At 51.6% G+C, this 21,345-nt stretch overlaps 5 protein-coding genes and 1 non-coding gene across 7 annotated transcripts; 4 read left to right on the forward strand and 2 right to left on the reverse strand.

The window, feature by feature from the left end:
- Window positions 1–146: 146 nt before the first annotated feature.
- LOC128762950 (putative surface protein bspA-like) lies at window positions 147–2,210 on the reverse strand. Its single transcript, XM_053871558.1, has 3 exons — window positions 2,125–2,210; window positions 1,936–2,057; window positions 147–436 (listed from the first exon to the last, which is right to left on the reverse strand). Exons 2-3 carry the CDS (start codon window positions 2,055–2,057, stop codon window positions 154–156), a joined length of 405 nt encoding a protein of 134 aa, XP_053727533.1. The 5' UTR covers window positions 2,125–2,210; the 3' UTR covers window positions 147–153.
- A 1,486-nt stretch (window positions 2,211–3,696) lies between these two features.
- On the forward strand, window positions 3,697–6,341 carry lrrc2 (leucine rich repeat containing 2). The gene is made up of 9 exons (XM_053870566.1): window positions 3,697–4,148; window positions 4,427–4,565; window positions 4,631–4,787; window positions 4,857–5,013; window positions 5,072–5,205; window positions 5,274–5,419; window positions 5,493–5,645; window positions 5,706–5,839; window positions 5,903–6,341. The coding sequence occupies exons 1-9, from the start codon at window positions 3,986–3,988 to the stop codon at window positions 5,950–5,952; spliced, it is 1,233 nt and encodes a 410-aa protein (XP_053726541.1). The 5' UTR covers window positions 3,697–3,985; the 3' UTR covers window positions 5,953–6,341.
- On the reverse strand, window positions 6,095–10,117 carry mfsd14bb (major facilitator superfamily domain containing 14Bb). The gene is made up of 13 exons (XM_053870567.1): window positions 9,855–10,117; window positions 9,648–9,774; window positions 9,404–9,490; window positions 9,276–9,338; window positions 9,071–9,198; window positions 8,379–8,493; window positions 8,099–8,317; window positions 7,922–8,035; window positions 7,691–7,762; window positions 7,288–7,400; window positions 7,122–7,219; window positions 6,925–7,061; window positions 6,095–6,614 (listed from the first exon to the last, which is right to left on the reverse strand). The coding sequence occupies exons 2-13, from the start codon at window positions 9,684–9,686 to the stop codon at window positions 6,387–6,389; spliced, it is 1,413 nt and encodes a 470-aa protein (XP_053726542.1). The 5' UTR covers window positions 9,687–9,774; window positions 9,855–10,117; the 3' UTR covers window positions 6,095–6,386.
- A 517-nt stretch (window positions 10,118–10,634) lies between these two features.
- Window positions 10,635–17,216, forward strand: LOC128762361 (spindlin-1-like). 2 transcript variants are annotated; one of them, XM_053870568.1, is made up of 7 exons: window positions 10,635–10,765; window positions 13,874–14,094; window positions 14,154–14,202; window positions 14,262–14,350; window positions 14,415–14,570; window positions 14,667–14,900; window positions 16,725–17,216. In XM_053870568.1, the coding sequence occupies exons 2-7, from the start codon at window positions 14,049–14,051 to the stop codon at window positions 16,919–16,921; spliced, it is 771 nt and encodes a 256-aa protein (XP_053726543.1). In that variant the 5' UTR covers window positions 10,635–10,765; window positions 13,874–14,048; the 3' UTR covers window positions 16,922–17,216. The 2 variants fall into 2 exon arrangements, with proteins under 2 accessions (XP_053726543.1, XP_053726544.1); XM_053870569.1 differs by lacking the exon at window positions 10,635–10,765 and adding an exon at window positions 10,817–13,517.
- A 1,078-nt stretch (window positions 17,217–18,294) lies between these two features.
- LOC128763158 (small nucleolar RNA U13) lies at window positions 18,295–18,394 on the forward strand. The gene has a single exon (XR_008415635.1). It is a non-coding gene; the product is annotated as a small nucleolar RNA U13 (small nucleolar RNA).
- mak16 (MAK16 homolog (S. cerevisiae)) lies at window positions 18,315–21,244 on the forward strand. The gene is made up of 10 exons (XM_053871144.1): window positions 18,315–18,897; window positions 19,295–19,344; window positions 19,437–19,546; window positions 19,617–19,681; window positions 19,749–19,900; window positions 19,960–20,014; window positions 20,072–20,146; window positions 20,218–20,355; window positions 20,838–20,903; window positions 20,972–21,244. The coding sequence occupies exons 1-10, from the start codon at window positions 18,883–18,885 to the stop codon at window positions 21,158–21,160; spliced, it is 915 nt and encodes a 304-aa protein (XP_053727119.1). The 5' UTR covers window positions 18,315–18,882; the 3' UTR covers window positions 21,161–21,244.
- The last annotated feature ends 101 nt before the right edge of the window (window positions 21,245–21,345 follow it).

A 21,345-nucleotide genomic window follows, 5' to 3' on the forward strand; every position in this document is an offset into this window, starting at 1 on the left:
TGCACTGTGAATAAGTGATGTTTTATGGTTGTGTTTAGTCAATGTGTCATCTGGTGATCTCAGAGTGAATGTTTAAAGACTGATCTCGATAGAGGACACCAGGGAGCAGCTCACACAGTGCCCCACCACTTTATTGGGGACCGAGCGTCATGGTTACTCTTGCATCAGGTCAGCTGACTCATCTTCCTGGTCAGGTGACTCGTCTTCCTGGTCAGCTGACTCGTCTTCCTGGTCAGGTGACTCGTCTTCCTGGTCAGGTGACTTCCCTTCCAGGTCTGCTGACTCATCCTCCTGGTCAGGTGACTTCCCTTCCAGGTCTGCTGACTCATCCTGCTGGTCAGGTGACTTGGCTTTATCGACTCTTTGGATGCACGTGTCAAGCTTTTTCAAATGCTTGTTCCGGTTCTCCAGACGTACCACCCACTCAGCACGCAACCTGAAACACACCAGGAAGAGTGTCGTGTTGGTGTGCGAGTGAAACGTCCGTTAACATGGTGACGAGTGAGACAGGACATAGTGGCTCCTGATTGGAAATGGAGTGTATGGGGGCCGTTGGTTTGTCTAATCTTGTGGGGACCAATTCTGGGATAAACATTTCCTTGTGAAGACATTTGGCTTAGTTCGAACTGTCGGGCCGGTCGTAACAAGGTTGACCCTGAATATGAGGGTTAAAACTTCCAAATAGGATTGAGGTCAGGGCAGACTGGGGAAAGCATGATGGAGCTATAGCTATAGAGACAAATGTGTGTGGGTGTTTGTTTTGAGACAGCACTCGATGCCTCCAGCTCTGAGAAGAATCTTGAGTCCTCACATCTCGCTGACCTGCAGGAAGTGATGGAACACATAATCCTGTCTCACTGACGACTGTGTCTCCTGCTCCTGTCTGTCAGACCGGATCTGGTCCAGGTCCAGGTTCTTATTGTGTTGGGTGAAAGGCCCAGCGGGTCAGTGAGCTTCCTCATTAGTCTGCTGCTTCAGGAGGAAACCAGAGTTTGTAACCAGAGACGCTCAGCTGTGTTCACACTCTCGTCACCGACTTCTTGTCGAGCCTCCGGATTATTCCATTTGTTCTCCCCGCTGATGACTCTCCAAGACCTGTCTCACTGCCTCTCCTTCCCGTGTTTGGTTCTGAAGGTTCTGAGAGCAGCTGTCGGGTCGCCGTGCCTCTGTCCGTCATCGCTGTGAGATTGTCGCCTGGCGGGTCAGCACGCGCTCTTGGACCGGACCCACTTCGGCTTCTCAATTAGCGGGGTGGTGGGAGAGGCCCGGTAACTGATAGCCGGGGGGATTTAGAGCGACACGGTTCTGATGGGTCGGGATTAGAGGAGGCGTAATGGAGAGCGGTGGGATTAGAAGAAGGCGTGGGGGTCAGTGTGGGACAGAGCTGCAGCGTTAGCGGGCCCAGCCCTCTAATAGCGGGATCTGGACTCTATAGTCGACAATCCTGCCTCACTCAGAACCAGGACCAGTCAAAGCTCTTTATTCCAGCTTGATCCCTTGGACATTGAGTCTAATCGGCATCCAGCAAGTCTCTGAATCAGGGCCGTGTCAGTCCTCGGATCTCTGCAACACATCACGAGGACCAGAAGCTTCAGATCGGAGACCACGGTGCTCACCAAAGGGGCGAACATGGTCCTGGAACCAGAAGGAACTCCACGAGGGTGGCCAGTACTCACTCTGAGAAGACTCAGTACTGGCCACTGGAAATGCTCTGGGTTCAGGTTCCGTCGCCGCAGTGACCTTTAGCTGCAGACTGATGCAATGTTTTTAGGGTCTACCGTATCAGGTTCGGCATCATGAGGCCCGATTCTGGTCTCAGTCGCCCGAACTTGAGCCTGGATCAGCGCGACAGCGAGACAATCAGCTGCTGCGTTCTCCTCAAGCGCAGCCACATGACCATGAAGATGGCTTCATGATGGAGATGAGGTGACTGACCTGCAGAGGGCACTCTTCTTCAATCTCATCTCCTCTTTCTCCACATTCTCTCTCTCCACGTGGATTTTCGTCTCCCACAAACTTCTGATGTGAAGTTTGTCATGAATCAGAGCCACGTTCATCTGAGGAGTAGCAGCAGTCACTCAACTGATAGTGGCTCCGAGGAGCCCTGCGACTCTGGTGCAATACCTGGAAGCAGCAGGGGCCCAGGAGACGATGAAGTTTGGGAGGCTTGAGGGAGGAGGACCTGGAGGAGAAGACAGACTGATGTTTGATGACAGACAGAAACTCACACACACAGACAGACAGACAGACCAACTGGCTGAAAGTCCGACAGTCATGTGGGCAGTAGGAAAAAAGTGACACACACACACAGACAAACTGGCAGACAGAAACTCATTGACTTGGACACTAAGGCACACAGAAAGGCAGGTGGACAGACAGACCAACACGGGCGGACAGACGGACGAGAGACAGAAACTCACTGACTCGCAGAAGGACAGACAGACACGGACAGACAGACAGATGGGCAGACAGAAACTCACTGACTCACAGAAGGACAGAGACATGGACGGACAGACAGATTGGCAGATGACACAAAACAGATGGACACCGACCTTCGTGAGAGGAGCCAACATACTAGTGTTTGTGAGAGAGCGAACGAGAGGGTCAGAGGAAGAGGTGGAGACAGAGAGAGAGAGAGAGAAAGGGAAGCCACTCGTCCTCTTGCTGAGTAATGATCTCACTTGCTGCTTGTTAACTATACTGAAGACCAGAGCTTCGTCCTCCACCAACGGCTCAGGAACTTGACTGGTGAATTATCCTGAAGTAGATCTGATCAGAGACCAGATGCTCATATCCTCTACCACAGGTTCAGCCAAACTGGAAGAGGAAAGACCGGCTGCAGACGCCACACGGTCTGCCCCGGAGTACCAAGAGTAGATCTGGGCCATCGCTGGGCTTGTCAGGTCTTTCTCCAGACTTGTTCAACTCTGTGCTGCTGTCTTGTCCTGGAGCTCTGATGGCCTCACACCCACACGGTTCTGGTTCTGTTTGGGACTCTCCAAATTCCTGTGCTTTCCATGGAACCAAAGGCGTTCATGCCAGTTCAAATGGAACTGAAGAAAGGGGAGCGGTGAAGTGTTCCTCAGGGTCGCTGTGGATTTGTTTTCTCTCAACATTCAAGCAAGACTTTAATGAAGAGCTGTCGAGGAGGATGCCTGTGTGTCGTCTGAGCAAATGTTGCTGGTTCAGAGTGAACGAGACCTATATTCAGTTATATTGAATTTCATTTCCACCGCTTCAACATCCTGCTCATTTGGTCATCACAGACTACCAAACTTCTACTGATGTCAAGTTTTTTTTTTTAGTCTAAACGGTCAGTCGGTTCCAAATTCTGAGCGAGACTGACCCGAGTGTGCCCAGCTGCCCTGCCTCCTGCTGTTGTTCAGAACTGCTGTGACCGGCCCTGTCTCACAAGCCAATGGGTCAAAGGTCAGATCCAAGTCCAAAAACAGGATGGGAACTTCAGAGTTTGCGTGTTAGCGCCACCGTGTGGACATGAGAGCAACACACACACACACAGTCATGTGACCAGAGACCTTCTCTGGAATCGGAGACATGACATCAGTCAGAAAACATCTGACCGCTAGAGCTCAACGGTGTCATATGGCAGTCTGTGCTGCAGTCAGCACGCGGGTAAACAAGGGACAGGACTCGGACACAACTGGTAAGACGTGTTTACTTGTTTGTTTGTTGTCTGTGTGGCGCTACTGTGCAGAGGTCTGGGTCGTAGACTCTCCTTAGAGCCAGGCAGGACCTATGTGGCCGGGCCGTGACCTAAGGGTCACTTGAATAGTCCACCGCCATGACTTCCTCAGACTTTCGCCGTGGTTCCACATCAGCGCACGATACTGAAGGACCCAGCGCTGCAGAGGCTGACTTGCGGTGTTTGTCTCTAGGGTCACTGTGCAGGGGTCTAAACAGACAGTGATGTCATCAACATGAGACACATTCCCAGGCTAGTGTTGTCATCAGAAGGTGTCAGCCCATGTATTGTCTGTTTAAGGAGTTAATAAAAATATATAAACATATGTTTATTTTCGAATCATCTGTGGCCGCACTGACCCATCGGACCAGCCGAGCCAATTTGGTACAGACACCGGGACGCACACACCTTCAGCGGTGTGCAGCTCACTTTACACACAACTGTGGTCAGTTTGTTGTAACTCAGTTGAATAATAATAAATAATAATAAAATAATAATAAAAAAGTTGTGGTGGCAGTAACACAAACCAGCTGGAAGATATGGAGTGTGTGAAGGGATTGTAGGGGTAGAGAAGAAGGGGTGACCTTTGGCTTTGCTGGTCAGGGTCTGCAGCACTGTCTTGTCTTATTCTGTGTCGTGTCCTGCAGCTATCTTTTCGTTTCATTGATGTTTGACTAGTGAGGAGCCAGACTGGTCTCTGACTGAGAACCACATCCTCTTCAGGGATGGGTCCCGAGAGAAGGGCGGCGGTTCCGGTCTACGATGTGTCTCTGCTGCGCGGGCTGTGGGAGGTCCGGGTGAAAAAGCAGTGCCAGCGGCAGCAGAAGGAGCGGGAGAGGAAGGAGAGGAGTGCCCTCGCCAGGTGAGGAGGGGCAGGGGCGGTGTCCAGGTTTCAGTCCACTGACCGAGTGATCATACCTGGGTCAGAATCGAGCAGGAATGGCAGTACCGGGTCTACTGCAAGACCCTGAAGGTGGACATGCAAGCACTCATGACCCGTGGCGGCTCAGAACCCGAGCGGGGGCCGGACCAGAAAGAGCCAGGCCACAGCTTGATCTTCCAGCTGGATGGGGCCAAGTGGACGGTGAGGACACACAGCAGGCATATGCTTTTCCCAATGCCAGGACTGACTGTGACCCGTATCTCCGGGCAGGACTTCCCTCGAGAGCTGCAGTGGCAGACCTACCTGCAGCAGTGGCACGTCACCGGCACCAGGATCCGCCAGCTTCCAGACTTCCTGTGCTCCTTCACCCAGCTCACCGTCCTTCAGCTGCCCAGGAACCTCATCGTGGACCTGCCGCCTGATATCGGTCAGCCAGGGACACTTGGGGCGGGTGGTTCTGACGGGTTCTAACTCTGTGTCCACAGGCAAGCTGAGTCGACTGCAGCGCCTGGACGTGAGCTACAACCGACTTGGAGCCATCCCCCCAGACCTGGGTCTCCTGCAGGACCTGCAGATGCTGGATCTGGCGGGGAACCGGCTGAGGGAACTGCCCTTCGAGGTAACAGACATCAGCAGCAGCAGCATCAGCAAGATGGGAGATGACTGCATCAGTGACCTCGTGTGCAGCTCAGCAGCCTGAAGAGCCTGGCTCACCTAGACGTTGCAGAGAACCGGCTGCCGTCCATCCCCGTGTGCGTCCTGAGGATGGAGCGGCTGCAGCTGCTCAACCTCAGCGACAACCAGCTGAAGGACCTGCCGCAGGACATGGACAGGTGTGTCACCTGACTCATGATCTCAGCCTGCTCATCTGACCAGCCTGTGTGTGTGTGTGTGTATTTGAGACAGGCTGCAGCAGCTGGACTCTCTCTTCATCCACAACAACGACCTCTCATACCTTCCTCAGTGTCTCAACAACATCAGTACCCTGAAGATGGTCGTGGTCAGTGGAGCACCGCTGACCTGCGTCCCCACCAAGCTGTGCAACAGCCCGCACATCAAGTAAGCACACACGCTTGCACGCACACAGACACACACACAACTATGCCTCCGGTTTCACAGGTTCATTCGTCTCTACGACAACCCCGGGCGTGGCGACAGGAGGACAGACAGGTGGAGGAGACAGGAGGAGCTGAGGACAGACAGGGGGGAGAAGGAGTTCCTGGAGGCCTATGTCCACTCGCTGCAAGACCGAGGTCAGAACCTGAGCAGCCCACTGACTCCAGTTCTGACAGTTAACAGTCCACTTTCACCCCCAGAATCCGTTCCCTACTCCACCACCAAGATTTCAATCTCCTGCAAGCTGTGACCACCCGAGGGAGGAGACCCAGTGGGGCACCTCGGATAGATGACATTTCGAAGGTGCGGCTAGACCTAGATGGCTTCGTGTAACCGGCGTGAGCTTCATTCCGACGTTTGAGTGTCAGTAGTGACCAAAAGCAGCTTCGTCGACTGACGAAGGTTTGGTGAAATAACGCAAGATTGTCTGCGATTACTGGTTTTATTGTTCCCGAGGAACCTCCAGCTCAAAGGCACACCAGGATATAAAGTGCCTTGTCACATACATCGTGCCTCTCTGTGGAGCGCCAGGAGGAACTCTGCTGCATTTGATTCCAAGCTAATAAAAAGTTAAAAAACAAACAAAAAAAAAAACTCTAAAACCTTGCCCTCGCTCGGGTCACATGACCCTGTGTTGCTGCCGTTTTATAAGACCCCACCACCCCACTGCCCCCAAGCTGTCCATCACATGCTGCTGTCCTGGAGAAGTGGCTCGATGTCCTCAGGATCACTGGAGGGTGGAACCCGACGGCTCTCTTCCTGAGCGGAGGGTGCGGAGCTACTGGACCAGCAGGTGGAGCTCATCTTCACCTCCGATACCCGCGGCTGCTCCGGAATGAAGATCGCAACGATTAATGCGAAGATGACGGCGCATGCCCCAAACAGGAAAGGAGGGCCCGGGATCGCCAGCTTCTGCACACACACACACACATCAACTGTGGGTACGAGTGTACTTGCACTTCTATCTTTGCGAGAACCTGTATGAGTTTTTAATCAACACAGTGAGGACATTTTTGCAAAGTGAGGGAATTTTTGCTGGTCCTCACTTTGTCAAGCCTCAGTTTGAGGGTTAAAACTACAAAATATCTAGGTTACTAAAATTGTGTTTTAGTTTGGTTAAGAGTCCTGGTTAAGTTTAGCCATTTGTTTTAGATGGTTAGGGAGAGGCTGGGGAAAGGGTCCTCACTAATATAGGAAGACAAATGTGCGTGTGTCTCCACACCTCTGAGCTCTGCCGTCCCGATACTGGTTCCATGTCGTTGAGCTCCACATCGAACAGGTAGAAGATGAACCCGTACAGGGCCGGACCCAGTCCGTTACAGAGTCCTCTGATCCCCGTGATCATGCCCTGGACCACACCTGACACACACACACACACAGTGAGTGATGCAGGATGCTTCAGGACTCTGGTGGACTCACCTTGTTGGTCTCGGGAGGCGCTGTGAGACACCAGAGCGGAGACAGCTGGGAAGGTGATGGAGGACATGGCAGCCACCGTCCCAGCGGCCCACATCATCCTGCAGGTACACACTCTTCAGCCACAGATGGGAGAGGACCTGAGCATCACACAGACACTGGGACTCACCAGGGTTCTGATCCAAACGCATACCACGCCAGCTGGATGAGCTGGAAGCTCAGACCCAGAAGAACCGTGTTCTTGTTTCCGATGGTTCTCATGAGAACACTGAGGAACAGAGTCTGACACACACACACACACACACACACACACACACACACACACACACACACACACACACACACACACACACACACACACACACACACACACACACACACACACACACACACACACACACACACACACACACACACACACACACACAATTGTAAGCCTTGTGGGGACATTGTGAGGCTCATAATGACCCAATCTATCCTCAAGTTGAGACTTAACCTTGTGGGGTCCACACACACAGAAAGACACCAGCGTGTGTTTCCACATAGAATCTTCTGGTGATCACATGACTCACCTGGGCAACGATAGACAGAACTCCAACCATGGCGATGAACGCTGCGATGGCTGCAGGTGAGAACTCGATCACCTGAAGGCACATGGATACGAGAGAGTGAGAGCAGTTGGCCGAGTGGTTAAAAAAAAAGCACCAGCCGTGTGGCTAAAAGACTGCCACATTATATTTCCAACATTTACAGCAGAAGGAGGAGGGATGGAGAGAGTTTGGGAGTGTGTGAGTGTGTCTCACCTGTTTGAGGTACAGGAAGAAGCTGGAATACTGTCCGGCCTCGGGCAGGTAGGACAGGAAGACGGTGACACAGATGAGCAGGACCGTCGAGTCTTTGCCGACCCGCCGCAGCGACTGAGGATCAGAACCACAATAACACGGAGGTCAGACCCCACCGCTATGGGACTCGGCACTCACTGCAAAGGGGTCGGCCTGCTCCCAGGAGATGGGGAAGCCCCATGACGTCAGCCGCATCTTGTCCGGAAGTGACTCCGGGACAACGAAGAACACAAAGGCGATGTCCACAACAGATATCACCGTGGCGACCAGGACCACCAGACTGTCGCCATAGCGGGCTGAGAGGTACGCGCCGATGGCCGGACTCGTGACCAGACTGGCCGCAAAGGTGGCGGACACCTGAAGACCACAGACAGAGTTAGATACGTGCCGAGACCCGAGCCGTGCAGGCCAGTGTCACCAGGCCGTAGGCGGTGCTCCTCTCGTGCTCCTCTGTGACGTCGGCCACGTAGGCGAAGATGACCGAGAAGGTGACGGCGAAGATCCCAGACACGGCGATGAGAGCGAAGTACCACCTGAGGATGAGGACAGTTGTCACACCAGGGGCCTGCACCGTAGACTCTCTGGTTCTGTCACACACATCTAAAAACTTGTTGAAGCGCTCGGTGCTGACGTCACCATTGCACCCCCTACGAGGACTCCAACTCCAGGTGAGTGGATGACCTGCAGAAGGTCAAGGGCTCAAATACCTTCACTGAGTTTTAATCTAACCAGTCACGACAGGATTGTGTTCAGCAGCTGACCTGCAGACGCTCACATGGCTGTCATGTGACGGACCAGCCAGCAGCCTGATCCCCATTGCTCGCACGCACGCACGCACGCACGCGCGCACACGCACACACACACACACACACACACACACAAACACAAAACACACGCACTCTCTCTCACAAGTTGTCCTAACCTAACCATCCAAAACACATAGCTAACCTCCACCAGGAATCTGAACCAAACTGAAACTCAATGATTATGAGCCAGTTATTTTGAAGTTTTAACCCACAAACTGAAGGCTAAAGAAGTGAAGACAGGCCAAAGCTGTCCTCACTGTTAGCTACAAACTCATACCGGTTCACACCGAGTACACGCTCTCACCAGGGACTGAGTCTCATGAAGGGGATCGGGGCGCAGGTGAAGAAGACTGTCACGAGGAGGAAAGACTTTCGGCCCCAGATGTCCGACAAAGCGCCGATAAGGGGAGCCGACAGAAACGACAAGAAGCCCTGGCCGAGAGAAGACACAGAGCTGTTCGCTACCATGACAACCGCCACATCTCCACACAAACAGGAGGCGCTGTCACCTTCACACCCTGGACCAGCCCGTTCATCAGGAAGGTGTGCTGAGGGAAGGTCTCATGGAGCACCTGCAGGTCACACACACACGTGACCAGTTGTGACAGTGGCGAGGAGACGTGTGTCCAGCACTTACGGTCAGCATGGGCGTGGTCAGCAGCCCCCAGGCGAAGAACTCCAGGAAGATGACCACCACGGCATGAGTGACCCGGGCCCGACCTCGCTGGGACACGACGAGAACAGTGTCAGTCACGTGGGATCAGAGGTCACTCACTGGAACCAGTGACCTCTGACCCCCTGCTCACGCGCGTAGGTGAGTCGGTGAGCAAGTTAGCCGCGATGCTAGCACTCGAAAGCTGCGTGACGTCACGGGTACTCACCGAGCCTCCGGCCTCGCTCACTGCTTTGCCCCGGCTCATCTCGCATCCCTCCGGCCCGCCAGGCGGAGCATCGTCCCGGGGCCCGCGCGCCTCTGCCAGGGTGTCCTGTCGGGAGACGGCGCCGGACCTGGACTCGAGAGGCTCAGCCCACAACTCAGTCGGCGATTTGCTTACTATACCAGCGGTGTGCACGCGGGCGGCGCTCACCAATGTAGACCACAAACACCGCCCGCCTGGAGGCTTCGGTGACAAATGAACCGGTATGATGCGATCGTCTCTCCACAGGCGTCATCTGCGGTCGAACGACGGAGCGACGCCAAGTTCCCTCGATCCGACGGATTTGCTTTTAAATAACAGAACAACGGGAAGGACAAAGCTCCGGGGAGAAGCTGCTGCGCTTTGTTGCGTTGCTCCGAACCCTGATGCCGCCTCTGATGTGGTCGGGTCACCTGACCAGGCTTCTTGTTACGTCAAACTTTCTTCTTCCAAGGTGTTAGTGCGGGGGGCTTGATGGCCGCTGGGTGGCGCCAGCCGGAACGGCGTTTGGCAGGGCACTTTCAAAATAAAGGCCAATTTCCACTGATGAAGGATGGCGTTGTTTGATTCTCCTGTGCTCGCTTGAAACACATCAATCCAGACCGTGGGGGGGGCCGGACCCCTGACACCGGGATGGCTGTCTGCCGCTGCGGTGGATAAACCAAACTCCCCAGGAGTCACGCGCAACGCTAACCGAACTCTCGATGGCGCCGAGATCTGGGTCAAAAGGACCGAAACGAATGAAAGAGAACCGCAGTATGCGCGCGAAAGTTCCGTGGAAGGAATGAAAAGAGAGATTTCTGCCAGTAAAAGTAAACTGCCAGATGTCAGTTTAATAATATCGCTCTTTGTGAATCGATGAAGACGCTACAGCTAAATATCTGACGCGGGTCTGCAAGCAGATGCTGGTGGCCCAATGTCGTGAAACTCTTGGCGCTTTTATTGTGTAATGTATAGAACGTACTTCCGCGCTGGCCTCTTAACAACACTGCGAGCTTGACGGTCTTCTGCGAGGGAAGCGCGGATGGTTCGGGACGCGGTGCTGGTTCGGAATTCCTCCGCAGACTGAAACCTGCGAGTCGGTGAGTGACCGAACCGTTTCTCGTAGGACGCCTTGTTCCTGCCTGCGTCCAACCGCTTCGACTCCATTCAAGCGTCTGGTTTCGGCCCGGGTTTGGTCCGGAACACTGCGCTCCCTTTGTTCGCTGCTGCACGCCACTTCTTGTAAACACGCATGCGACTGCGGCTGTTGGCGCTGGGAGGACGATCTGCATTGTGACTCTTAGTACTGTGACTATGAGTGCTGCGACAGTGTCTAGTACTGCGACTGTTGGTACTGACAGTCTGCACTATGACTGTAGTCGTTTGGTTCTGTGACTGTTAGTAATGCGAGTACCGTGACGGTTGGTGTTGTGAGTGCTGTGACTAGCGTGTGTAATGTGAGTGCAGTGTCAGTACTGTGACTTCGAGTACCGTGTGTATTGTGAGTACTGTGGGTACTGTCAGTACTGTGACTTTGAGTGTCTTGTGTATTGTCAGTACTGTGTGTACTGTGACGACTGTCTGTGGTGTGTGTCTTAGTACTGTTAATACTGCGAAACTATGTACTGTGGCTATTAGCACCGATTGGTTGTACTATGGCTGTAGTCAGTAGTAGTAGTAGTAGTAGTAGTAATGTGTGTACCGTGACTATTGGTGTTCTGAGTACTTGGTTATTACTGTGACTGTGAGTACTGTTAGTACTGTGGTTGTTGGTGTTGTGAGCACTGAGTGAGTACAATGTATACTGTAGCCGTGGGTACCTTGAGTGTTGATGTTGTGACAGTTGGTGTTGTTTACTGTTAGTTAGGGCTGAAATATGAGGGCTGTCAAAACATTAAAATTTAAATTTCATAGAATCACAACAAAGTTGAGTTCGCTTGTGAATCACTCGTGTCCCATTAGCTCAGTTTGCATCTCCATCAAGCCATTTTGCTTTGGAATGTTACCACTGCAGGGTCTAAGTATCTCGGCACCAATGCCACATGTGGTTACCATCAGATCTTGGATGCTAACTTTTCTCCTCCTGTACGTAAAATGAAGGCTGATTTTCAGAGATGCTCCCACGTTGGCTGTATGGAAGGATGTATGTTGTTGAAATGACAACTTTGCCTCAGTTTCTATTTCAAACACCACCCTTATTTTTGCCCAAATATTTTGGATAAGGCAATTAGCTTTGTTTGGTCTGGAATAGCCTGCATGACAAATCGTTCACCTGTGTCTTATTGAATTTAAAATTGAATTCTATTCATATTTAATTTACAAACCGACAGGATTTGAATGACAAATGCTACTTTCCTGTGTGAGTTTTACACTGCTGCAAGCCCCTACTTTCTGAGTATCCACATTGCTCAGCCAATGACAAAGCGCCTTGTAGTCACATGTCTCACTCATGACATGAACACAGCAGTGTTTTGATAGCCAAGCGACTGGGTAGAAATGGACGGACTATGAATGAAAAAGAACAGTTCTAGTCACGAAAATCAGCCCACCAATCCAGGGTTTCTGCCACAGTGTGGCGCACAGCCACGGCTTAAATGAACTCTCACATGATCGAATGCATTTAAACAAAGTGGAAACAGAGGGATAACACATAACACATCATGGAGGTGGAGATGAATGTGATGGTTTTGCTGTGTTATTTGCAGAAAAATCCTGAAAGAAATAAATGAAAGAAATAATGACTGAAGTCATTCGTATGTCCGGCTGGAACCCACGATTCGTGCAACTCTAGTTACGCGGTCCGTCCGGACATGTAAGGGGTTGGTCTGCAGACTGGATTGCAGACTGATTTACTTCTCATGGTTAAAAACCAGCATTTTTACTGTCACCAATTTGGTGAAAGGCAAAACCTTCCCCTCTGTTTTTCTATCACTTCTTGATTGACAAAGAGGCACAGGGACTGAAGGATGCCCTTGCATCGGAGTTTGTGCAATGAACTTTATATTTCATGAGAGTCACTACTGTAAAACTAAGGTCAGTGGGGGATGTTACACTCACAAGACTGGGTCTGTGTAGCACCACCAAATTCGCACTCCTCATCTTTCATTTTTTTCCACCCTCTCTCACAGCTAAACTCTTGTACCACTTTAGGAAACGTACAAACTGTTGTCTCCTCACGGTAATTTGGATCACTCGTCACCCCAATTCAGGTGGCCTGTTAATCTTTTTAGGTACAGTTCAGTTTTCGTACGCCCCGGACTTCGAACAAAAATTTTGATATTTTTTTGCTTCTGATTTTGAACGTAAATCCAGAACTCGAACGCCCCCGAAAAAAGCCGGAAAAAACGTGCGCGGACCGATCAGCTGACCCACGACGCACTTTGTTATTGTGTATAACTCTGTATGCCGACATGTCCTGTTTGCTACATTTACTGGCTGTTTTTTCTTCATGTTGAGGTGTAAAACCTTTCCTGTCTCCGCACTGGACCGTGGTAGAGTGTCACAGGGGAGGTGCTCGCTCTCACTCCAGGGTTTGATGTCCTGTTGTGGGCTGGAGCTCGGACAGGGATGAGGCGAGTGTGGGACAGAGTGCTACTTGCTTTATGACTTTGTCACAGCCAAACTGCACAGAAGCGCACATTCAGAGCTGGACACGCACCGGGCACCTCTTCACTTCTGGAGAGATGTCACTCACTCGGCAACCCCTCCCACATGCAGCGGCCACACACATAGACGAACAGCGCACCTGCAGCAGACACTCTACATTCAACTGTAATGGGAAAAATCGATTCAGATTCCGAACAAATCGCTTCTCGAACGGCCGTCTGGAAGGGATTGTGGTCGAGAACCGAGGTACCACTGTATTTTGATTTCATGATGACCAGGGTGTTGGGAGTGTTTGGGTGTTTTCTTTGTTTTCCTATTATTTACTTTTATTAACTTTTGCAATTTTTTGCTACAAATTTGCAACTGGTATCACGCTTTTGTTTTCCAAATCTGGGCCTTTGCGAACCAAAAATCGCATTCCATTACATCGCCATGGCAATTTGGATCTCAAAAATCAGTCTGACGTACTGTTGGTGATGTGAGTACTGTGAGTACTCTGACTGTAGTGCGGACTGTGAATACTGTGACTATCATGAGTACCGCTGGCGTTCGGCAGTCGAGAGGTTCACTCAAGCGTTTTTTCTGTTTCCATGGCAACACAGCGAAGACTCCATCAGCTGGTTCCCGTGTGGATGAAGATTGACCTGAGGCCCTGTGCTCCTGCGGCTCCTCCTCCGCCTCGCCTCCTCCCCTCCCCCGACCTTCACTCCCCCTCCACCTCTGTAGGTTCAGCCCCCATCCTGCTTTTGCCCTCTCCTGCCCCCTGCTGCTGGAAGGATGAAGACTCCATTCAAGAGCAACACAGCGCACAGCGAGGACACAGGTGAGCCTGTTGCCACGGCAACAGTCAGAGCCTGGAGTAAAGCTGCTGCTGTGTTCCAGGACCGCCGGGCGTGTCGGTGAACTTGATGAAGAAAAAGAACCCTCACAAGTGAGTCTGTCCCCCTCACAGTCACTCCTCATCTGCTCTCTGACGTCTGGACTCTATAGGAAGCATCGGGCTGGTCCCAGTCAGCCGCTTGGACCCTCTCATCGGAACCTGGTGGGCTTCAGGATCCAGCACATCTGGAAGGAAGGAAGTAGGTCAGGCTGTTGTGCCAGCAGAACCCCAACCTGCCCTTCATCTGGGCCGTGTGTGTGCAGGCAAGTCATCCCAGTGGAATGGGACAGTCCTGGAACAGGTCCCAGTCAACCCGGACCTCTACCTCATCAAGTACGATGGCTTCGACTGCATCTACGGACTGGAGCTGCTCAACGACCCGCGAGTGATCGGACTCCAGGTTCTGCCGGACAGAGTTGGTGAGGGCGCGCACTCACATACATACACGCACGCACGCACACACACACACACACACTCTCTCTCTCTCTCTCTCTTCATGACTGGCCTCTCCTCAGCACCGGCTCGTGTCTCTGACTCGTTGCTGGCTGACTCGATGATCGGGAAGGCGGTGGAGCACATGTTCGAGACAGAGGAGGGCCCAAAAGAGGAGTGGCGGGGCATGGTTCTGGCCAGGGCTCCCATCATGACGTCCTGGTTCTACATCACCTACGAAAAAGACCCAGTTTTGTACATGTACCAGCTGCTGGACGACTACAAGGAGGGAGACCTGCGGATCATGGAGGAGTCAGGTGCGTGCACTTATCCCACCGCAGCTGAGCCTCAGAGTCATGCACTGCACTCTAGATCAACGCGAAACCCAGTCCAGAAAGAAGGGCTCGGGTCAACATTTTGCTGGGGGCTGGTGTTCAAGCTAGAAGAAAAGGGAACCCCTGGCAATAATGATCATGAGCACAAGCTTCACCTTCATAAAACCACATGTAGTCAAACGTGTTGTCCACATCTCAGCAAGATCAGACTCATGGAAACTTCTTTGAAGTGTAGGGCATTTTACAGTCAGCTAGCTCAAAATGTTAAAATAACAAGGCCGGTTAGTTTGGCTTTCAACAACCACATGACACACAGGAGGATCCAAAAACCTCCCAAGTGAAGGCATCAAAACTCTGGCTGAAAGGGATTGCTCCGCCTTTGTGTTTACATGTTTGATACTGCGAGTCAGAGGAGCGTTTGGCGGCCAGCGTGCGTGGCCTGAGGAGGAGCTTGAGGTCCTGTGGCGCTGCATTGTGACTGGAAAAGCATTCTCATGGGATCCCAAATAATGGTGTGTCAGATGCCGTGTTGAAGCCGTAACAGGTGGCCCATGTGACTCATGGAGATTCAATGAGAAAAGTTTATTTTTTCATGAATTCTTGACACGGTCACCCTGACACTCTGGAACGTGTTCTTTTGCCCTACGTAAGGAGTGATGCTGTTATAGTTTTTTACATCACAGTGTAAAAATGACGGAACAAAGTGGGTGTTTCTCTGGAAAACCACCCTACCTGTTGTGATGCTGCAGAGACGCCTGCAGTACCTGCTACAGCAAAAGCTAACCGGAGCGAACCTCGGGTGAAACCAATGCTAATGGGGTTTATTGTCTTGGAGGAGCAGCTGAGTTCTGTTGTCGAATGCCAGAGTTTTCAGCAGCTAAAATCCAAGCTGGGCCCCAGATTCTCTGTGTGTGTTGTCGATGAAATTGGGGGCAGACTGTCAGGTTATAAGCCAACATTTTGTATTGTAACATATGAGGAGCGAACTTTACATTGTCGGTTCAGTCTGTTCTAAGGTTGAACGATATGGACAAAAATTCATACCTCTCTATATCGAGACGATATAAGTCGACTAAGACCAGCTGACTCGTGATATTTTCTTTTAAGGTTAGTTTTTCTCCACTGTCTTTTCTCCATTTCAGTCCTTGACCCACACGCGCTTGTAGGGCTCATGGCCGGGACATGCGCCTTTCTCAAGTTCCTCCTAAATCATTTGGTCATTTCAACTTGAATTCCTCGCTTGACTCTCAGGGAGGAAAACGGGTGTCAAATGTGCCGGTGCTCCTCCCACACTCAGAGTCAGAGCGGTCACAGTTGGTGCGATCGAGTCCAGCCCGATGAAGCTGATGCTCCTAACTAACCACAAAGCCTCTCCTGCATGGCTGCAGCTTCTCTCACAACACCTAAAGTGAACGATGGAATTGTTAAATAGTGCAGCAGTGACAGTGATCGCTGGATGGGATTTGATATTGTTTTTGTGATGTAATTATCGTGAATGTTCTTAATGTTTCATATGACCACATAGATACAATGAATGTGTACGTGTATGTTCAGCCCTTGTCCTTTGTTCATTAAAAAGGCAAAAGTTAAAAAAAAAAGAAGAAAAATTTTAAAAGCTTATATCAAATAGTTTTGTATTTTTTATTTATTTTGCTGTGAATGTGACTTGTGTGTGATTTAGCTGTGAAAAGAAAAAAACAGCAAAAATCGGTATCGGCCTTAGCCTCAAATATGTGAGGTCGGGATAAAATAGCAGTCGTAGTTTCGCCATCGTGTGGTTCTCCTGCTGAGTGTGTTTGTGTCCAGGTGATGGCGCTGTGGAGCGGGAGCCTGGAGAGGTGGTGGACAGCCTGGTGGGGAAGCAGGTCGAGTATGCCATCGAGGGCGGCGGGAAGCGCTGTGGCGTAGTGATCCACCAGGTGGCAGCGAAACCTTCCGTCTACTTCATCAAGTTCCAGGACGACTTCCACATCTATGTGTACGACCTGGTCAAGACCGCCTAAGACGGGCTCTGGTCCCTTGACACGACCTGGACCTGATGAGAGACTGTGCTGCAGCTCACCAGGTCGCAATGACATGGAGCCTTTGTGTGGTCACCTGACACCAACGTCTCTCACCACAGACATGACTCCTGACATCAGAACCGCCGCTGGCTAGTGTTAGCCACCACCAGCTAACCCCTGGTACATTTTATTTCCTCACCAACATGATGATGCTCTCAGACCAAATCAGAGTTTGTTGATTTGTTGAGGTCAGTACTGATTTTGTGTTGTAAATAAAGACCTTCTCCTGTTTTCATTCCTGACTCACCTATCAAACAGTTTAGTCCCAGCTAGGACTTGATGAGACTCAACCAGGTACTGTACATGACCATGTCATGAGACTCACTTGCGACTCGACTGAGACCTGATTCAGCATTCTCTCTCCTGCAAATATGTATTACATGGAGGACAATGAAACAAGCTTTCTCCAAGACGACAAGCGACCCAACCATAACAAGAGACCTGGGATAAGAGAGCTGACTGGGACTTCAGACGCGACCCTTACTAGAGATATGACCAGGGACCAGAGATGTGACTGGGAACACAGACCTCATCAGGACTAGATATGTTTCCTCAAACAAGAGACCTGGCTGTGGCTAGAGACGTGACCAGGACCAAAGACCTGACAAGAACTAAAGAAGTGTCCATGACTACAGATGTGATCTGGGACTAGAGATGTGACCGGGACCATAGATCTGACCAGGACTAGAGACCTGACTTGGACTAGACACGTGACTGGGATTAGCGATGTGACTAGGAGCAAAGACCTGACAAGAACTAAAGAAGTGACCGTGACTAGAGACGTGACCGGGACCATAGATCTGACCAGGGCTAGAGATATCACCAGGGACTAGAGACTTGACCGGGACTAGTGACCTTACTGAAACTGAAGACCAAGTCGTGTTCATGTCTATAGTAGGACTCACTCAGTGAAGAGAGCTGAGAGCTGATGCTGGGAGGAGCCTCCTGCTGGCTGGTCATGGTATCGCCTCCACACACTCTGACCTGACCTCACTGAAACTCGATTAAAGCTTCACTGTTGAGGGAAGCATGAAGACCATCTAATCTAATCACCAACTTGTGGGCGTGCAGGTGTGATGCTGTCCACAAGGCGTCTGTCCTTCCCCAGACCTGTTTCCCACAATGCACCGCGAGCTGTGCTCGCATGTTTCCTCTTTCTGCAGCTGAAGTTCAACGTCGACCTCGAATTTCACAGCCAAGCGGTTGAGTGTTATGGTGTCACGGACAGTTTGCCTGCGCTTCATCGGTGGGCACCGTCAGAGAAGCTGCTGTGCTCGAGTTACTAACCAAGACGCACGCGCTCACCAGTTATGATCTTTCCAGTTCATTCACATGATGATTGGTTATATCACGGTTCTCCGTGAAAGGCTCAGCCGATTCCTTGTTACGTTCTGTGCCTTAAACCGTCTGAACATTTCTGTCAACATGAAAACACCAAGGAAACTGCATGGGATCATCGTTGAAACGGATTTACCATACTGATCTCTGCAGACGAGCCCAGGACTATTCGTCCATGAGGCCACGCGACACATGCCGGAAGTCATTTACAAATCACACGCGCGCACAAGACGTTTTAGGGCGTCCATTTCACCTGGTGAGCATGCCTGTGGCCTGTGGGAGGAAACTGTAGTACCCGGAGAAAACTCACGCGCACATGGGCAGGACATGCAAACGCAGAAAAGTCACCGGTCCGACCGGGGGATCGAATCCGCAAGTGCAATGTTGAAATTCCATTGTCTCGCGATACTTGATCACTACCTCTGAGATCTCGTTCCTACAAACAAAGATGGCGGCACGTGTCTCGTCCATGCGGCTGTGAAGAGAGACGTCTTTAGTTTTTTCTCTATATATTACCTTTGTATGGTGGACGACGATCAAGATAGAATACAGTTAAAGTCAAGATGCAGCACGACGACGTGAGTACTGGTGGTTATAGCCCACGCTACATGCTAATTCCATGAGTTGCTGTGAGAAGCCTTTTCCTAGCCAACAGACAGTAGTTAATCAAGTTGATGAAAGGAGTCGTAGTTGTGTGTGCGCGATTAACATAAACTTCTACTACCTCTCCTATTTAATGTCTAAGCGAAGCACCGTGAGGCAGAGCTATTCTTGTGAGGACATTTTGGCCTGTCCTCGCAAGGCTTAGACGGTTAAAACCTGAGTAAAAGTAGTTTGTTATAATTGGGCGCAAGTTTGGTTCGGAGGTCTGGTTCAGGTTAGACATGTGTATGGATGGTTAGGTTTCGGGTGAGAGGAGAGAAAGGGGCATCTGGAGCTGGAGCCTGTTGTAACACGGAGGGTGTGTATCCGCAGGTGATCTGGGACATCATTGGAAACAAACAGTTCTGCTCCTTCAAAGTCAAGTGAGTTCTGGGACTGGATGTGGCCAGCAGGTTTGTGTGTCATGTGTGTAATGAGTCACGTGGCTCACGGAGGCGATGGTGTCATGTTTCAGGACGAAGACGCAGAACTTTTGTCGAAACGAGTTCAACATCACGGGTCAGTGTAACCGCACATCCTGCCCGCTCGCCAACAGCCAGTACGCCACCATCAGAGAAGAGAAGGGTAATGCATGGGGCGGGCCCTGGCCGCTCAGAGGTGGGGCGATACATGACTGATGGCTCTGTGCCCGCAGGTCAATGCTTCCTGTACATGAAGGTCATCGAGAGGGCAGCATTTCCTGAACGCCTGTGGGAGAAGGTGAGCGCCGCCCGCTGGAGCTGACAGTGGTGAGATTGATGCATGTGGTCATGCCGGTGTGTTGCAGGTGAAGCTCAGCAAGAACTATGAGACAGCTCTGGACCAGATCGACCAGAACCTCATCTACTGGCCTCGGTTCCTGCGGCACAAATGCAAGCAAAGGTTCACCAAAATCACCCAGTACCTGATCCGCATGCGCAAGCTGGTGCTAAAGAGAAGGTGAGTCTTTGGAGTGATCCGGGTCCGGCCGTCCCACTGACGCGCTCTCCTGTCCTCAGAAGGAAGCTGGTGCCGCTCAGCCGGAAGGTGGAGCAGCGTGAGAAGAGGAAGGAGGTCTGTTGACTAACCCCCCACTACCCTGACCCCATCACTGACCACCTGTGTCTGCAGGAGAAAGCTCTGATCGCCGCTCAGCTGGACAATGCCATTGAGAAGGAGCTGCTGGAGCGCCTGAAGCAGGGGACGGTAGGTCGCCTTGGCAACTGCTCCAGCGCCAGCTGCTGTGTGCATGTGTGACGTCTGTGTGTGTATTACAGTACGGCGACATCTACAACTTCCCTGTGCATGCCTTTGACCGAGCGCTGGATCAGCAGGACGAGGAGAGCGAGTCAGAGGAGGGAGAGGAGGGAGAGGAGGAGGAGGAGGAGGAGGAGGAGGAGGAGGAAGAGGAAGAGGTGAGTGCCAAACGATTCCACCCTTCGAGTGGAAAACACTCTTGTTCTGAGGCGTGTCTTGTGTGGAAGACATCATGAGATGTCGAGGACCTCTGTGTCGGGCCTTGGGTAGTGACGGCATCAAAGGGGTTTGTTCAGGGTGTTGCTGAACTCCTCACCCCATGATTCAACCAGAACCACAGCAAGCCGGCCTTGACAAAACACAACATACAATCATCAGTGTCAGTCCCACGTCCTATTCCTGCTTCGGTGTTCTGCTTCATGCAGCAAGTCAACAGAACTTCCTGAAAGGTTTATGGCTGGTCTGATCGGTCATGTGATCTGCGGGCCTCGGGTCCTGTCTAGGTCCGTCACTCCTTCAGAGCTACAAATGTCTGGCCCGCTCCTCGTCCCTCCCCGTCTCGCATCTTCGATCGAACACTGACAGACGCTCTGGTGCCTCCCAAGTTGCCTCATGACATCACTTCCTCTTGGTTATGCAGGATGTGGGCGCCAGAGAGTTCGTCGCAGAAGAGGAACTGGAGGAGAGCGACCTGAGCGACTTTGAGGTGGGTGGCTCCTGATCTTCATCACCATCACCTGGGAGAAGATGACAACTGACATCTTGGATCTGCAGGACATGAACCGACTCCAGACCAGTAGTGACGAAGAGTCCAGTGATGAAGACGATGGAGCTCAGAAGGCCAAGGCTCCCAGGTCAAAGGGCAAATCCCCCGCAAATGGTGTGGCGGCGAGGAGGAAGCGAGCCTTCGTGGAGATCGAGTACGAGCAGGAGCCTGCCAGCAAGAGCAGAACGACCTCGTGACCTGTGATGTCACAGCAGAGTCTTTGTTGATGGAACTTTTCTCATTCTTTTGTCAGTTCAGACGTCGCACAGTAAAAACGTTTGACCCAACGTCAAGTGTGTGTTATTGGCGCCATCTAGGGGTCATCTTTGTATGCGTGAAGGCCCTCTGAGGTTCACTCATGATGCCTCGCTTTGTTCTTTAA

Source organism: Synchiropus splendidus, chromosome 7 (genome assembly GCF_027744825.2).
Source record: "Synchiropus splendidus isolate RoL2022-P1 chromosome 7, RoL_Sspl_1.0, whole genome shotgun sequence".
Classification (NCBI taxonomy): Eukaryota; Metazoa; Chordata; class Actinopteri; order Syngnathiformes; family Callionymidae; genus Synchiropus; species Synchiropus splendidus.

Coding starts and splice junctions, on each gene's coding strand:
- LOC128762950 (XM_053871558.1), bottom strand. CDS start 2,057: ATGAACGTGGCTCTGATTCATGACAAACTTCACATCAGAAGTTTGTGG. Junction 437..1,935: donor AAGAAGAGTGCCCTCTGCAG/GTCAGTCACCTC, acceptor GGTGTGTTTCAG/GTTGCGTGCTGAGTGGGTGG.
- lrrc2 (XM_053870566.1), top strand. CDS start 3,986: ATGTATTGTCTGTTTAAGGAGTTAATAAAAATATATAAACATATGTTT. Junction 5,014..5,071: donor GGACCTGCCGCCTGATATCG/GTCAGCCAGGGA, acceptor CTGTGTCCACAG/GCAAGCTGAGTCGACTGCAG. Junction 5,206..5,273: donor TGAGGGAACTGCCCTTCGAG/GTAACAGACATC, acceptor CCTCGTGTGCAG/CTCAGCAGCCTGAAGAGCCT.
- mfsd14bb (XM_053870567.1), bottom strand. CDS start 9,686: ATGAGCCGGGGCAAAGCAGTGAGCGAGGCCGGAGGCTCG. Junction 8,494..9,070: donor TTCATGAGACTCAGTCCCTG/GTGAGAGCGTGT, acceptor CCTCATCCTCAG/GTGGTACTTCGCTCTCATCG. Junction 8,036..8,098: donor AGCAGGCCGACCCCTTTGCA/GTGAGTGCCGAG, acceptor TCTGATCCTCAG/TCGCTGCGGCGGGTCGGCAA.
- LOC128762361 (XM_053870568.1), top strand. CDS start 14,049: ATGAAGACTCCATTCAAGAGCAACACAGCGCACAGCGAGGACACAG. Junction 14,095..14,153: donor AGCGCACAGCGAGGACACAG/GTGAGCCTGTTG, acceptor GCTGTGTTCCAG/GACCGCCGGGCGTGTCGGTG. Junction 14,203..14,261: donor AAGAAAAAGAACCCTCACAA/GTGAGTCTGTCC, acceptor TGGACTCTATAG/GAAGCATCGGGCTGGTCCCA.
- mak16 (XM_053871144.1), top strand. Junction 19,547..19,616: donor CACCATCAGAGAAGAGAAGG/GTAATGCATGGG, acceptor CTGTGCCCGCAG/GTCAATGCTTCCTGTACATG. Junction 20,015..20,071: donor AGCGTGAGAAGAGGAAGGAG/GTCTGTTGACTA, acceptor CTGTGTCTGCAG/GAGAAAGCTCTGATCGCCGC.